The 15,766-nt window shown below is 54.4% G+C and overlaps 5 protein-coding genes across 5 annotated transcripts; 2 read left to right on the forward strand and 3 right to left on the reverse strand.

Moving 5' to 3' along the window:
- Positions 1-2,873: 2,873 nt before the first annotated feature.
- Positions 2,874-4,292, forward strand: NECHADRAFT_65727 (uncharacterized protein; the record flags this gene model as incomplete). The annotated part of the gene is made up of 2 exons (XM_003053623.1): positions 2,874-3,286; positions 3,338-4,292. The coding sequence occupies 2 exons, from the start codon at positions 2,874-2,876 to the stop codon at positions 4,290-4,292; spliced, it is 1,368 nt and encodes a 455-aa protein (XP_003053669.1).
- A 1,724-nt stretch (positions 4,293-6,016) lies between these two features.
- On the reverse strand, positions 6,017-7,367 carry NECHADRAFT_32056 (uncharacterized protein; the record flags this gene model as incomplete). Its single annotated transcript, XM_003054351.1, has 3 exons — positions 6,017-6,134; positions 6,238-7,082; positions 7,194-7,367. The coding sequence occupies 3 exons, from the start codon at positions 7,365-7,367 to the stop codon at positions 6,017-6,019; spliced, it is 1,137 nt and encodes a 378-aa protein (XP_003054397.1).
- A 1,028-nt stretch (positions 7,368-8,395) lies between these two features.
- Positions 8,396-9,263, reverse strand: NECHADRAFT_73400 (uncharacterized protein). The gene is made up of 3 exons (XM_003054352.1): positions 8,934-9,263; positions 8,618-8,878; positions 8,396-8,562 (listed from the first exon to the last, which is right to left on the reverse strand). Exons 1-3 carry the CDS (start codon positions 9,164-9,166, stop codon positions 8,478-8,480), a joined length of 579 nt encoding a protein of 192 aa, XP_003054398.1. The 5' UTR covers positions 9,167-9,263; the 3' UTR covers positions 8,396-8,477.
- Positions 9,264-10,235: 972 nt separating this feature from the next.
- NECHADRAFT_90216 (uncharacterized protein) lies at positions 10,236-12,716 on the forward strand (the record flags this gene model as incomplete). Its single annotated transcript, XM_003053624.1, has 2 exons — positions 10,236-11,541; positions 11,593-12,716. The coding sequence occupies 2 exons, from the start codon at positions 10,236-10,238 to the stop codon at positions 12,714-12,716; spliced, it is 2,430 nt and encodes an 809-aa protein (XP_003053670.1).
- A 682-nt stretch (positions 12,717-13,398) lies between these two features.
- NECHADRAFT_75061 (uncharacterized protein) lies at positions 13,399-15,135 on the reverse strand (the record flags this gene model as incomplete). Its single annotated transcript, XM_003054353.1, has 2 exons — positions 13,399-14,708; positions 14,760-15,135. The coding sequence occupies 2 exons, from the start codon at positions 15,133-15,135 to the stop codon at positions 13,399-13,401; spliced, it is 1,686 nt and encodes a 561-aa protein (XP_003054399.1).
- Between the last annotated feature and the right edge of the window lie 631 nt (positions 15,136-15,766).

Genomic DNA, 15,766 nt, shown 5'->3' on the forward strand with positions numbered 1-15,766 from the left:
TTGGGCCGAGAAGACAAGGTACCTCGACCACAAGTACCACTGACTGACCTCGCCATTCGCTCGCTCTGTAAATGCGACTTGGTGCGAAAAAAAAAAAAGATGCAGTGGCCCCAGCTCCTCGCGCCGAGAAGCTGATCCTTGTCTCTGCCTCCAATGGCACCGTTGTCCATCTCGGCCTGCGCCTGTGAAACTTTGCCAGTGGAGCTCCCATGCATGGCTGCTTGTTCCCTAGCTCTTCGTCTGGGCCTGGGCGGCATCATCGTCTGCATCATCCACCCGGCGGAATGCACCGTAGCTCGGCCGTCAAAGGTCGAAGAAGACCCTTCAACAGAAACTCTCCGGCCGAAGGGTCCTCTTCAGCCCGACGCAAGCGGAGAGGCCGTGCATTGAACAAAGGGCGAGTGATCCAAAGCATGAGATACCGGATGCACAAGTGGAAGCATTGCAGCTTAGAAGCCCTGTCTCGATGGTCACGGGGCCTTGGATCTGATCAACTCTGCAGAAAAGGGAATTGTCATGACCTCAGTGGGTTTGCCAATGGATGTCGATGGGCATATCCGCTCCCGCGTATTGCCCGTATGCCGTAATAGCCCTGCCGGGCAGGGCATTGACTGACTGCCAGCACATGTCGCTTGCCGAAATGCCTGCCCAATGGTCATCAGTCAGGATATGCTGTACCCGCAGTCGTCTTCTGATGTTAGATTGAGCCGGGGTGATCGTCATTTTCTGGCAACCCCATCTCATTCTCCAGACCCTGCCTGCTGAGCTCCAAGGCTCGCCTGGCTCCCGTGTGAAGCTGATTGGCGACTCGGTCAGTCAAATCTACGTAGTGCGCGGTTCCAGGTCGCTGTGCCACAGTCATGACAATTCACAATGACCCGACCGCCAAGACCCCAGAGGCTGTGCAGCCAGCTAAGACAGTAAACTGCGACCGTTTCTGATGGTGACGTTTATACTGAAATCAGCCACAATCATGGGTAATGGAGTAGTCTCATCGAGGACGCCCAAGAAACAATGACAGGAGCGAGAGGAGTGGGTCGGAGAGACATGGCTGCTTCATCGATGAAAGCGAAAGAAAGGCAATGCTCAACCCATCTTGCCGGGGGGTTGTCTCGTCTCGTCTTGTCGTCACAGTACGCGCAGCCGGCTGTGTAGGGCAGTTACTGAGCCAAAGCTCCCTAACGGACCCATGGAATGGGCTGTACTGTAGCAAAACGGTTGAGCTGGCTGTGCTGTGCGAGTGTCCACGTCGGCGAATCCCCCTCCAATCTCACTCTCTCAGCATCGAATCGGCGCTCTCGGGGTCGTGGGTCTTGGCAGGCTCCTGCGTGCTGTTCATGGATGTCTGCATGCAGTCGCTGAGAGTGAGCATCATCCACCATGATTCAAACAGGGGTGACATGCCCCCAGGCGTTGCTCGCTTCCGTCGCCGAGGTACCCGTCGTTAACGGCCTTTCAGGTTGCCCGGCAGCCCGCCAAGGATGGATGATGTGCGAGATCGAGGGAAAAGGGTGGGCTGCCTCCCGTCCTCATCCACTCCACATTACGGTGGCCGTGCTTGCCGAACCAGAGGTGCCAGGCAGGAACCACGCCGCTTTCTCATCTGAGCCTTCCGTAATCAATCAATGATTGTTCCAGATGGCCATATCCAATTTCCAACTTTTGCGGCTGGGGGTTAAACGTGCGTACGTATCGCACACTGCCTCGCCAGGCGCACGCGATGTCGTCGCAATCCAGTCAGCGTTAGTTAGCAAGGGAACCCTCACTCACGCGACATGAGCCGCCAATGGGTCTTGGCGCACACTTCCAGGAAATTACGGTAATACGCCGTCGTTCGGGCTGCCGTAAACCCCGTTCCTCCGCGGTGCCCGGCCGTCCACGGGTGTCTGCTCTTCTCTGCTGTGTCAGCAGCTTCTGGTCTCGTCGGCTCGCGCACACGCGACTTGGTCGAGGCGCGTCGCCTGATTGGCTCCCGGGGCAACCAGAGAGCGTCAGAGAAGGCTCACAACGGCGCAAAACAGGCTTAGGCGCCGGCCCCAGTGCAATTTCCAGTCCACCCTGGTCCCCCATCGAACAGGGGCCCCGCTGGGGCTTGTTGGCTTGACGGTACCCGGGGCCCTTGTAGCTTTGACTCTGATCCCGCAGCATCCGGCGTCCGCTGCCTGCACGAGTGCCCGAGTGCAGAGAGGAAGGAAAAATCTTACTGCTGTTGCGGGCCCCCTTTGTTGCGAAGCTAATTCTAGTAGCGCCCACTGGATAAGGCCCTGTCGTTTCGTCCCTTTAGTGGGTGAGCGTGTAAGTGGTCAACTGTAGACTTTGGTCGGCACAGCGCTGCGAGCGCTGCAAAGCACCCGGCCGCAGCCCCTGCTGCACCACGCTTCCTGCAACTCGTCATCATTTCTCGATCCCTCTCTCCTCCACTCCTCCACTTGCTCATATTACACCCGTTTCCTCTTCTTCTCTTCCCTTTTCCTCCCTCCCTTTGCTCCCTCGATCCTCGGCTTGGTTTCGTCTTACCTTCGTACCTTGTTAAGCATCCCTCCTCCTCCTCTTCTCTTCACGTCTTCAGGTACTTTGCCTCACACCTTCCTGTGTGGCGTCCTGTCGCGTGCAATCTCCCTCCCTCCCTTCGCCAGCGCTTCGACAACTATCGCTGCAGACGACCACCCCGACGATTCCGACGGTCGTTGAATGAGTGTTTGTGTGGATTGGTCAACTTGGATATGAGGTAGTTTTTGGGTATTCATATTGGGACACCGACTACGATTTACGAGATTCTTCCTCGACCAAACCCCCTACGCTTCAACAATCACTGTCGCCTGTCCGGCCCCGTCGTTACCCCCTCGACGAGCATCACCACCCCGACGGTCACAATGAACGACTTTCCCACCCTCTCTGGCAAGCCGAAGCTGCAGCTTCTTTGGCCTGACCACCTTAATTTGCCTTTCCTCAACACGGCGGTCCCTCAAAGATACCGCATCGGCCGTCGCCGCACCAAGTCAAAATCCGGACCTGGCAACGAGGAGATTACTGGTCTCAAGACCTCATTCAATGCTTGGGATGGTGTCCGCGATTTCCAGAAGCACAAGTGGGCAACTTCAGACCTTCAATATGTCTTCCTCGCGCTTCTCGCACTTTTCTGCCTCTGGATCGCTCCCCCAGCCCCTGGCGTCAAGCTCTTGGCTGTGGTCGGCAGTGTATGGCTTGTGCTCATGCCTGCCACTCGCCAGTTCTTCCTCCCGTCGTCAATGATCTGGATTTGGCTTTTGTATTTCTTTTGTAGCCGGTAAGTTTACTCTGTAGCTTCTCTGACTTCTCGCATGCTTATTTCTCCCAGCTTTATCCCCTATGAGGTTCGACCTCACATCTGGGTCCGAGTGCTGCCCGCCCTCGAGAACGTTCTCTATGGCGCCAACCTTTCCAGTATTCTTTCCGCCCACCAACACCCGGTTCTCGATATCCTCGCCTGGGTTCCCTATGGCCTTTGCCATTTCGGTGCTCCTGCCGTCTGCGCCCTGATCCTCTGGATCTTTGGCGCCCCTGGCACCACCCCTGTTTTCGCGCGCACTTTCGGCTGGATGAGCATCCTCGGTGTCACTATCCAGCTCGTCTTCCCCTGCACGCCTCCTTGGTATGAGAACGAGCATGGCCTCGAGCCTGCTGCGTACGGCATGCCCGGATCTCCCGCTGGACTTGCTCGCATTGACGCAATTTTCGGCATTGATCTGTACACGACCAACTTCAGCTCAGCGCCCGTGCCCTTTGGCGCTTTCCCCTCGCTTCATGCTGCCAATGCAGTTCTTGAAGCCCTCTTCATGACTCACTGCTTCCCCCAGTTCCGCACCTACTTCATCCTCTACGCTGGCTGGGTCTGGTGGGCCACTATGTACCTCAGCCACCACTACGCGATCGACCTGGTCTGCGGTGGTCTCATTGCTGCCTCCTTCTACTATGTGGCAAAGGCGAGATGGTTGCCCCGAAACCAGGAGGACAAGATTACCCGCTGGGAGTACGAGTACGTCGAGTACGGCGACCGCAACACGATTACGGACGAGGAATACGGCGAGTACTTCGGCCTTGGCCTGCTGGGACGCCCACGGGCCGACTCTAGCGATGGTTGGACTGTAGCGAGTGCCTCGAGCTACAGCTCCAGCAGCGGAACCCTGAGCCCAACCCTGTCGGAGGAGGCCCTCCCCCACATGCTCATGGATCTGGACGAAAACGGACATTCCTGGGAGGGCCAAAATCGACCCCGCGATGTGGAACTGAGTGAGGTGGTTGTTGGGCGGTAATCGAGTCGATGCGATTCAGCAACACAGTCTTAATATCTTCTGGACGACTTGATCTCACAACGCCTCGACCGTTGATGGGAGTTTACGAACATAATGCCCGAAACCCCAACTTTAATTTTCGACTCTACATATTTTTCGACAAAATCTTTGGCATTCTACAGCACAGCGAATCGGCGCAACGCGGTGTTTGTTTTACTACGGCAGATGCTGGATTCTGGCGCAGGGCCGTCAGGGCCAGACGGATACTGTAATAATGGGGTTCCAGGGAGCAACTTTGCCCCATACTTAATGCGTTATACCCTGTCAAGGGACGAACCTGGATCTGAATAGAGTAATGTATACAATGCAGAGGAGGTTAATTCGTGCGTGGGCATGGGAACGACATGCCATGCATCGAGACGCTCGCTAGAGAGAGAGCCTGGAGCCGGACCAAGGGGGACGAGGCACACACGGCGCCCCCCTCTTGATGGGGATGGGAAAAGGAGGGACTCATTTTTGGCTCGCTGATGGCTGAGCCTCGGACGGTTCTGGAGAATGAAAACCTGTCGGCGCAAGGAGGCGGACGTCTTTTCGGGGAGTGAACAGGAAACGGAATACCAAAGATACCACTCGCTAGACATTAGGAGTTAGAAGGGAATTGACAGACCATTTACTGTCACCTGTTTGTCTGTGTGAACTTGCTTGTTAGGCTTTGTTGACAGCTTTCTTTTGGTGTTGCTAATGGTAACCTTCAACTCAATCTTAGCAACGTTGGAATCATGATGCTGATCATGCCGCGTCTGGTGTACTTGGCAACGGTCAATTTAGTAGCGAGATACTTTATTTCATACTATTAATGTTCAAATCATTACTGGACTTGACTTGTAGCACTGAGCTAGTCTAACGACAACAAGATGCTGGTTGTTGGAACCTTGGCTCCTATCATGGCACTCATGAGACGCCTATCGATCAACCAATGACCTCTAAAAGTCTGCAACAACATATGTAGAGCTCATGTTTAGTTTTTACGCCTCATCCAATGTCGATGACCCCATAAAACCTGACAAGTTTGACACCCAGGCTGCTTGAGTTTCATCATATCCGCAACTATCTCGGTCTCAGACGTCAAAATGAATCAGCGATACAGAAACTCTCGCTTCCCTCTCAACACACGCAAGTCCCCAACAAGCAAGTGAGCACATGGCACAAAGTTTGTAGAGTATCAAGTTTTCCCCAGTGTTTTTGATTTCGACTTTGGCTGCGTGGTCCCTGGTATCTACTCCAAAAGCGTCTCTCATGGCTACTGACAAGACAAGAAAGGAGGAAAAAAGACATTTAAGAAAAGTAAAACAAAAACATGAGAATGTAAAGAGAGAAAAAAAAAAAAGAGAAATGAAACCGTGCTGATTCATCATCATCCTTTCTTCTCCTCAAACGGCGAGCCTGCGCTCCGTTTCAAGACTCCTACTCTTCCAAGTCCAGTGACTTCAAGAACGATATCGCTGACATGCTCCTTTGGCCTCCCGTGCACCAACAAGTCGTCACTTTGCTCATCAAATCGCTAATATGAACCTGCATTGTCTGGCCTTGACCCCCCTTTCAAACCCAAAGGGCCTTTTCCTAACGAAAACCTTCATCCTTCCTTCGGCGAAAAGACACGGCTCATGTCATTTTCCGTTAACTGTGAGTACTCTCTCGTAATGTACCAATGTCGTGGTCATCTCCCGCATGTCGGTTCTACCTCTTCATGGCGGGTCCGCTCCAGAGGCCCTTGGACGTCTCGATGATGCGGTTCCCGTTGTTGCCCGGTTGCAATGCGGATGGGACATTGGAGGCCCCCGTGTTGCCCATGACCACGTCATTCTCAGTCTGTGTTCCATAGCCACTGTCCTTGGGCTGGCTGTTGTTGTTGGTCATGGATATGGCGCTGTCATCTTTTCGAACACCGGGTTGCTGGGGCTGGGACTGTCGTGCAGCACCGCGGTTGGGCTCCTTGGATCGAGCGCCGTCCATCAGACCATTCTGAGCCTCACGGAGCTTGTTAATAGCACGAACAGTGTCGATGGCTGCGTGCAAGGTCCGGCGGGCGTTGAAGTTCTTCTTGATGTTGGGCAGCAGGTTCTGGCTCTCGCCCTCGGCATTGATAAATCCTGCGACGAAAGGATGTTGAAGGGCCTCGTGAGCTGTGATGCGCTTGGTAGCGTCAATGGTCAGGCAGCGCCGAATAAAGTCCTTGGCGTGGCTTGAGACGCCGCGCCAGTACTCGATCGGGGTGAAGCTGTAGTCGGCGTTGAGGATGGCCTGCATCTCTTCAAAGTCGGAGTCGCGGTCAAAGGGGGTATAACCGCAGAGAAGGAAGTAGGTAATGACACCAAGCGCCCAAAGATCGACAGGCTTGCCGTGTCCCGTCTTCTTGAAGATTTCGGGAGCCATATATCCCGGAGTACCACAAGTTGTAGTAAGAACGTGGAACTGCTCCTCGTCCATGATTCGCGAAAGACCAAAGTCAGCAATGAGAAGGTCAGCATTGTCCTCTGGGGTGCGGAAGAGCAGGTTCTCGGGCTTGAGATCGCGATGGACAATTCCATGGTCGTGAAGGTAAGCGACAGCGGAGAGTGTAGCGCGAACGAGGTCGGCGGCATCGGATTCGAAGTACGAGCCCTTTCGGCAGATTCGGTCGAAGAGTTCGCCTCCTAGGGCAAGATCGGTGACGAGGTAGAGGTTGTTCATGGTCTCGAAGTAGTCAACGAGGGTGAGGATGTTTTGGTGACCCATGGAGACCTTCTTGAGGACGGCGATCTCATTGCGAACCTATATTCCACAATTCGTGTAAGCCACTAGGGGTTTCAGGGAAGGATTGTTCGACGTCGATGGGCAACAGGAGGAACCCAACGAAGAGGAGGATACAGAGGCAATGCGCACCATGTGTTCGCGACCCGCCATCAAGCGCTTGTTAATGACCTTGGCGGCATAGTAGCGGCCAGTGTCAATATGGACACACTCCTTGACAACAGAGTAGGAGCCTGCTCCTAGCGTCTTGCCAACCTTGTATCTACAAGGCTGGACTTGAGGTTGTGGACGAGCGGCGGGGTCCATGTTGAGGTTTGTGATGTGAGGCCTCCTCTAGGCGTAAGGTATGTAGGGAGAGGTGGAATATCGCAATGCCCCGCAGAGTGCGAACTGAAGAGCGCAAGGCGTGAGTATCGTGCGGTGTTGTCGCGGGGGGAGGAGGCGGCGATGGACACTCTTTCCAGGGGAGTTCGTTGCTGGGAGGAGAAATGATGAGAAATAGAGCCAGCCGGCTGAAGAGGGAAGAGTGTCAGCAGCTGAAGACAGATGCTGTCTGGCGGTGGTGCTGGTGCTGGTAGTGGTGGGGAGAGGGAGCGCGGTCGGGCAGTGATCGAGTGGGCGGAATGGATGGATCTAAAGGTGGGGTTGCCTTATTAGCGGAGGAGGGACAGTCAGGCGAGGGAGGCCCAGCTGAAGAGGACAGGAAAAAGGCTGACGGAGGCCGGTCTAGATGCAAGTCTGGCTGAGGGGAGTTCCATCTGTTGGTCGAACCAATGTAGGACGGTCTGTAGGTACAGCAGATTGGCGTGGTCGTAATCGCAGGAATAAAGACGGCTGTCTTGTGGCTACAAAACGGCAACGTTGCCGAACATGGTGCGGCAATCATGGGGGTTTCACCTTTGGACGCATCATATGGTTTTTGGTCCCTTTCAGTTAAAGATCCGATGTACGTATTGGCACCTGATCAAGGCGCTCGCTTCATCGTCTTGTCCTGTCTCGTCTCATCTCATCCGCTCTTTCGGTATGTGACTCTGTAGCTGTAGATCATATAGGCCCACTACCAACACGGTCGGTGATTGATAACGGTCGTTAACCGCCCGTGTGGAATGTTCAACGCTTGAATTCCTATAGATGCTCCTCTTTTAACCCATCATCAATACGTATTGTACGTGTCGTTTTTACAGTAGCCCGTGTTTTCTTGCCATCCATTGTCTCGTCTCGTTTCGTCTAATTAAGATTGCCATCACCGCCATGACCACTTGACGACAAAGGCACGACCAACAGCCTGCTCGTCGTTCCCCTTCAATAGGAACAAGGCCCAGCTGCGAAACGCGGAATCTTTCGATTTCATCTCTTCGTCTTGGTAACTCCCTCCTTGCTTCATGGGATTTGTTTCATATTCACCAAGCTATTCAGTCAAGTTGGTGGCCCTCTGCGATCCTTCTTCTTTTGGGAAAGTTGTTTCTTCATTTTCAACCTTTGGTTGTCCCAGTTCTTCTGGCTTCTTCTTGTCAACACCTGGCTCACGACGCACAAGTAATAGAGAGGTTACCTACGAATCTTGGTGCTTCTGCAGCTTTTCTTTGCTCGTCTCGTTGGGGACAACTTGGTCGTAAATACTGAGAATCTCCTTCAACAATTTTTTCCAGTTTTCTTTGGCATTTGCATCTCTTGACCGGGAGTCTTGAGTGTGAAAGGTAAGGGAGTCGCTCTTTGTCGTGTAATATTTCGACTCTCGAATGCTACGATGCAACAACCTGGGAAGCGTCGAGAGCAACTCTCTAACTGGATACGCTGTTGTGGCCTTGGTTTCGGTCCTTGTGTCTGTGAGCACGAGTATTCGGCGAGGACTTTTATGGAGGTGTTGCGCACTTATTGACATGCTGTCCGCCCGGCCCACTAGACCGAGCGTAGGTGGTGTTACCCTTTGGGAGTCGCGATAATTCACTTTCTGACCGGAACCAAGTTCGGGCTTCAGCCAGCGCATCTTGGTCGAGATCAGCATCAAAAGCCTGGTATCTTTTGAATCTGGGGTCAAAAGGAGGGCTTAGCAGAGGCCGTATCCGCAGCCTGAGAACTGCTGTCAACTGTCGCCGGAGCATCATTCACGCCCGCAACTTAAAACTCTGACAGAAAGAGCCCGAAGAGATTGCCCAAGTCCAGTTCCTTCTCTGGCCCAGCTGCAGCCTTTTGACTTGGTACCTAACGGTTGGCCAAAGGTTGCTGCTTGCTTTTTGGCCAAGGTTCAATTCTGCTGGGGCTCCCGTCCCGTACAAACTGCCGTGTCGGGGCGCTTGACCGCCTTGCCATAAATAGCCTAGCGTTTCCCGTCTGTCGGGGTTGACGCTTGCGCCCGATCAGCCTCATTCGACCCCGAAACCCCAGCCTTCTCTTCTTACTTCTTCCCAGTTTCATCTTCACCTATCGCCAGACTCTGACTGACCTGACGCCAACATCGACGCTTCGCCCGAGGACAAATCTCTGCGGCTACGACAACTCCTTTGTCGCGCCGAGTCCAGGCCAAGCTCCTTTCTTTGATTTGATGAGGAACCTCTAGCCCTTATCGCTTTGCTCTCACGTGCCGCTTCGCATCCTGAAGTGTTCCACACCCGCGAACTCATTCGTCCGGTGCGACACACCCCAACTCCGACGTCGCAAGTCGCTACCTGCTCGCTTCCTTGTCGAGCAGTCGGTGTTGTCGCCTGCTTCTTTTCCATCACGCTCTTGCGACAGTGTCGATCCTCTTTCCGCTCGTTTCTACGCCCGTTTGGCCCGCAACTACTACTACTACTACTACCTACCTATTCCAGCTCCTGGCACCCCCCGTTCTGACCGCGGCCCAATCTCTCTCCATCGCGCTTCCACTTGTCATTCTGCGCCAGGCCGTCGCGTGGCGGCCACTTCCACTAACGAGACGAGCCCATTTCCACCGTCTCCAACTGCACCATCGCCCGTGCCCGCCTTGTTTGTGCGATTGCGGCGCTTGAGAGGCTCTCTTCATCAATCTGCGCTGCTACTCATCACTCTTACACCCCCAAGCCCAACTTAATGCCAGAACCCGAGCCGGAAATCCAGGCCACTGCCAATCTCTCCCCTGTCTCTCCGTCGCCCGTTCACTCTGCCACGTCCTTGGCAGTTCCCGCGCTGCAGGAGACGGTTGATACCATCGACGCCATGGTCGCCGCCGCCGCTGCTGCTGCTGATGCCGCCAACGGCACGGCCAGCAGCGCCCCTAACCTCGAGCCTATCTCGGGGGCCGGTGATGACGATATCGTAGATGACGACAGCCTCAACGACCCTTACGGCGAGGACGACACCGAGGCGGCACCCCAGCCTGAGCCTCATCCACAGCAGGAGCTCCCAGACAGCAATGACGACTACGCAAAGACCTTTGATTCCCCGATTGGGCCGGAGGAGGGTGAGGACGGGGACATTCAGCCAGAAGATGTATCATCGATGCCCCGAGAATCCAACCAAGTTTCTCTTTCATCCGATCACTTGACAAGTCGCCCATCAGAAGTCTCACATGCCGTTCCTGAATCATCATCAGCCCAGCCAGGCGAGCCCGTGGCAACGGCCATTTCCAACGCTTCGTCCGAAGCCCATCTCGGCGGTGCTACGACGCCGGCCACATCGCAGCCCTCCAACCAGCCGACATCGTCTCCAGCTACAGCCAAGGCGGACTCCAACGCCGCTGGTTCTCCCAGTGCCTCAACTGATATTCAACGGCTCGTCGCCGATCTCACTGCTCCTGCTGAGCCCAGTGCCAGCGCAGATCCATCTCCTCTATCCGCCAAAGGTGAACCGTCCGCTGAACCGGGACCTTCGTCTTCAGCGTTCCCATCATCCGCCTCTCTTCCTCCGAGGCCCCCCCAGTCGCAAGCCGCGCCCCAGTCGTATGCCTCGCAGCACCACCCAGGGGGCATCAATGCCAGTATCCCCTCCAGTGTGGCCGCACCGCCGACCCCCGGTCAACCGTCCACGTACGTGGCTGCTGGGGCGCCGGCCACGGCCCCTGATGCACTGGGCAATTTTGCAACTCCTCCTGGCTCTGGTCTCCACGCACCTGTTGCCATCACTTCCATGAATGCCCCTCCATACCCGCCTCAGTCTGCCCCCTATACTGCTGATCGAGCTCAAGATGCCGAATACCAACGCCAGTGGGATCAGTTCTTGGCTGATGAGCGACAGTACATGTCGGAGGCCAAGTGGGACCGCTTTCCTGAAGGCTCTCGCATCTTTATTGGTACACGATCCGCGTCTGGCGCGTCCAAAAACGGCGCTCACATATTCTCTACAGGCAACCTCTCGAGCGACAAGGTATCGAAGCGTGACGTCTTTGATCTGTTTCATCGATTCGGAAGGCTTGCCCAGATTTCTCTCAAATCTGCCTATGGGTTTGTGCAGTATCACTCGGTAGAGGAAGGACGGAGAGCGATGGAGAATCTCCAGGGAATCGAGATTAAGGGGCGCAGGATCCGTAAGTTGACACCCCTTTGTGATCGAGTGAAGATGTTCTAACAGATTCAAGATCTCGAAGTATCTCGTGTCCAGGACAAGTCCAAAAAGGAGAGAGCCCGAAGCCCGGAGAGAAACCGGGGGCGTGATAGCGGACGCCGAAACGAACGACATGGCCACCAGAACCGGGATGATTATCGGCCAAGCCGCGGTCAGTCACCACGTCGTAATGATTACCAGAGAGACGAGTCCTATGGCCGCGATAGGGGCTTCTATGATGGTAACAGGGCACGGGGGCGGTCACACTCACCTGGCTACGGCCGCAACGACAAGGACAACTACCGCAGAAGAAGTCCAAGCCCCTATGGGCGACCTCGGCACGAAGGCGAACTCGAACTTCCTAGGCGGTACGGCGCCGATGTGCCAGACGTTCAAATCATTCTCCAGCCCGATGTCAACCGCGACTTTGTCAACTGGGTGGAACAAGCCTTCAAGGCCAAGGGTCTACGGTCTGAGGTCATGTACCTACATCCCAGGATCCCCAAGGATGTTGTTGTTCAGCGACAAGCGGCCGAGGGTGTGCATGCCGTGGTGGACCTCGATCTCAGAGCGCAGAACCTCGGAAGGATTCCAGTCCAGGCTTTCGACCGCTCAGCAGGCTCGAGTAACGTTCGGTTCGACCAGTACGTTGACCTGGAGCCTACTACTGCAGCTGAAGTGATTATACGGGCCAAAGCATCAGGTCAGCCAAGCTACGGCCAGTCATTCGGTGGAAATGGCGGATATAGCAATCCGTACGGTGGACAACCCCCTCACCAACCGCCCACATCCGGGTTCCCAGCTGGCCCACCTCAGAGTCAGTATGGCCAACAGCCTTCTGCAGCTGGTCCCGACATTGCCAGCCTCGTGGGACAGCTTAACCCTGCCGCACTCCAGCAGCTGTTGTCGCAGATCCAGCCAGGCGCCCAGAATCCCGCTCACCCTCCCGCGGGAGTCTCTGCCCCCGCCGCGCCGCAGGTTGATATACAAGCAATCCTGGGTAGCTTGGGTGGTAATGCCGCTGCCCAGCAACCTCCTCCGAACTCTTACGGGGCACCTTATGGAGCGCAGCCCCCGTCGAACGGAGCACCCCAGAACGGTGATGCGGCAGTCCAGGTACAGAACATCATGGCACAGCTCGCTCGCTACCGACAGTGAAGTTGTAGCACACAAGATGAGGTGGGGACGAGACGACCTTTGAGGACGTCGGTTAATGCCGTTTACGACACCAGATATACGATTCGATTCCCTTAGAGATGGCAGTTTCCTTGTTCTTTCAATTCCCCTTTCTTTCTGTTTATGCATAAAGCTGCCAAATTAGCGGCAGTCCCTGTGAAAGGGGATACAAGATTAGACCTAGTCGACAGTGACTATACGGGTGCGGAGCTTCTTGGTAGCAAGAGGAGATGGATAGGGGCGTTGGTGGTTGAGAATTATGACTAAAGAGGCGAAAACTCGCTGATACAGGGAGAACAAGGGAGCATAGCAATATGACTTGATGACATTCCAGTTATGATGTGACTGTCGCGGCTCAACAAATGTTAACCTCATTGGTATACAGGTCCGCTTTCGCCTACATTATATCGAGCTACGCCTACGTTCTTTCAAGACTGAAGATATATCAGCCAGAATAGGTATCTGCATACTATCTCGGCTCATAGGGAAGAGGAGGCTATGGGTGCTTTAGGCCAAGGACCAACATTGCCATGGCACAACTACCACGAGACTTGGCATATATCCTTAGGCATCTATTATGGTGGAACTCTAGAGTATATAGACACATGAAAGCTGAAACAACCCAACGCCAGGCCAATTCAATCCAACCAATTCTGATATCTTCTCACCAACCAAAGCTCTCATTGTGCCACCACACCTGTCGCCCCTTCATAACCCAAGGCGTAACACTTCTCCGCAACTCCCTCGCCATGCCAGGGGGGCCGCAAACCAAGACGGCAACCTTTTCTCCTTGCCCCTGTCGGAACGTGTCGTCGACAATCTTTTGCAGATCGGGCCTCTTGGGACTCCGAGCTGGTCGGGCTCCCCCTTGTTGCAGGGTGTTCATCTCGACTCCACTGTCGGTGACGCCCATGTCGCCTGTGAGAAAGAGCTGCACCTGGTCATCGTCGAGAAGGGACTTTCCCGTGGGGCTTGACGATGCCCAGGTTGCATCGCCGGGACTTCGGATGGCCCAGATGAGCTGGACGTGAGCTGATGCGTTCTCGGCTAGAATAGCGTGGTATAGAGGTACTGCAAATGTTGCTCCTACACCACCGGCGACGAGCAAGACACGGTTGATTCCTGAGTCGATGAGATCACGGAACGTCTTTCCGATAACGCCGTATGGGCCTTCAATGTTGAGCTCGACCTTACTCGAGGCGCTCCCAGTTGATGAGAAGTGGCTAAGGCGACCCGTCATCGGTCCGGTCCGCGTGCGTGCAACCAGTGTCAACTCGTGTGTCTCCTTGTCGGTTGATGCCACCGTGAAGGGGTTGTAGAGAAACTCAAAGAGCAAATGGGGAGCGGAGAACTGGCCAATACCCGGCCGAGAGCCCGATGGCATGTTGAGGTAGACATGAGATCCAGGACGGGCTCGATACTTGGCAATCTTGCTGCTAGGCATAGTTGCCGAGACCTTGACGAGGTTTGTCCCAGGGATGGCTTCGATGACGGCTGGCGTGGTGATGGTAGTTATCTTGCGCGCAGCCAAGTCGATAACAAAGCTACCGACGGCTAGGCCAACGTAGAACCGGGCAGAGTGCGCATGGTAGTATATCAAAGGCGGAATAGAAAACGCAGCCACGAGATGAGTGACGAAGAAGATGCGATACGAATACTCGCGAACACGAGCCATGGCCGTGCCCGTAAGAGCATGAAACGCCGTAAAGCCGACAACACCGGCAAAAACGACCGGTGCGAAGAATCGCTTGACCCAGATTCCAGACTCGAAGAAGAAGATGTTGTAAAAGATGGCGTGGAGAATGAGCAGGAAGTAAATGATCCGACCTAGCACGCGGTGATACCGGTTGAGGTGCTCGTGAGATGAGCGCAGGATAAAGGCAAAGGGGTTGAGTGCCTTGAGAGCCAGGAGATACTGGATGGGCATCTGCGAGGTCGCAATGATTCCAAAACGCTTCGTTAAGTGAAGATAGTCTATAAATTGTCAGAAACACCTCATCAATAAGTGCAGTTTCAATGTCTTACCCTTTCCCGTCCCTCGAACACAGAGAATCAACATCCACAACGTCCAAGCAACACCGAGAACCCACTCATCCCGCTGTCCCCATCGTGATCCCATAAAGTACACATCCTCGCCTAGCCACCACTGGGCGGCAGACCACTTCCCAATCATCCTGGTGGTCCATCTCTGCTGACTCGCCTTTGCCCCAGGCGAGCCGGGCACCTCGCTGTACTGACCGCGTCGAGCACGGCGCACACGGGCGATGAGCCGTACCAAGATGGAAACGAGACAAGGTGCAAAAGCCGAGAGAAAGGCGACGTAGGCGTAGTATTCGAGTGCGATGCGACGCTGATGCTTCTCCTCATCCGTGAGGGTGACAAACTCATAAGGCCAACCCATGGTGATGAGAGGAGCGATATAGTCCACCCCTCTAGACGCAAGACTAGCACTACTCTCGGACACGCAGCCGGTGCAATTGAGTCGGTTCTCACTTGAACAGATGCCTCGTAAAACACGCGAGATGGGGAAAAGTTGACAGCTGCTCTCCTCGGGAGTCGTCATCGCCGAGGGAGGACACAGCATGCAAATTGCGTCTGTTCTGATTGGTCAGCCTGAACCCCTTGCTCCTGGGAAAGCTACGCTTTTCTGGGGTTATCTAGATCCGAAGAATCATGATGTTTCCGTGTTGCCTACCCTGCATCTGGGTATGTTCAACTTTCAGTACTAGCAGCTGTTGATTTCTCAGTTTATCGAAGCATAAGGACAAGATTTATTAGTAGAGGTAAGTATTATCTCTTCATATTGCTTTGCTCTTAAAACATTCACCACGGGTGATAGCTAAAAGTCCACCTGACCACTTGATCACGAACATAACCACACTTCACATCAGATAAGACATGACCATCCAAAGAACAACCAAGTGACACCAACAAGTAAATTGGCGTCAATTCGACACAGCCATCTCACATTACCCATTCCAGGTTTCCCGCATGGTCACATCCAAGGCACTCTAAACCTTTCCCATGTACCT

Source organism: Fusarium vanettenii, assembly GCF_000151355.1.
Source record: "Fusarium vanettenii 77-13-4 chromosome 1 genomic scaffold NECHAsca_1_chr1_3_0, whole genome shotgun sequence".
Taxonomy (NCBI): domain Eukaryota; kingdom Fungi; phylum Ascomycota; class Sordariomycetes; order Hypocreales; family Nectriaceae; genus Fusarium; species Fusarium vanettenii.

Excerpts from the sequence above, each read along its gene's own strand:
- NECHADRAFT_73400 (XM_003054352.1), bottom strand. The coding sequence starts at position 9,166 with ATGATGCTCCGGCGACAGTTGACAGCAGTTCTCAGGCTGCGGATACGG. Across the intron at positions 8,879-8,933 it reads GGCGGACAGCATGTCAATAA|GACCGAAACCAAGGCCACAA; the intron begins GTGCGCAACACC and ends CACAGACACAAG. Across the intron at positions 8,563-8,617 it reads CTGCAGAAGCACCAAGATTC|CCAGAAGAACTGGGACAACC; the intron begins GTAGGTAACCTC and ends GACAAGAAGAAG.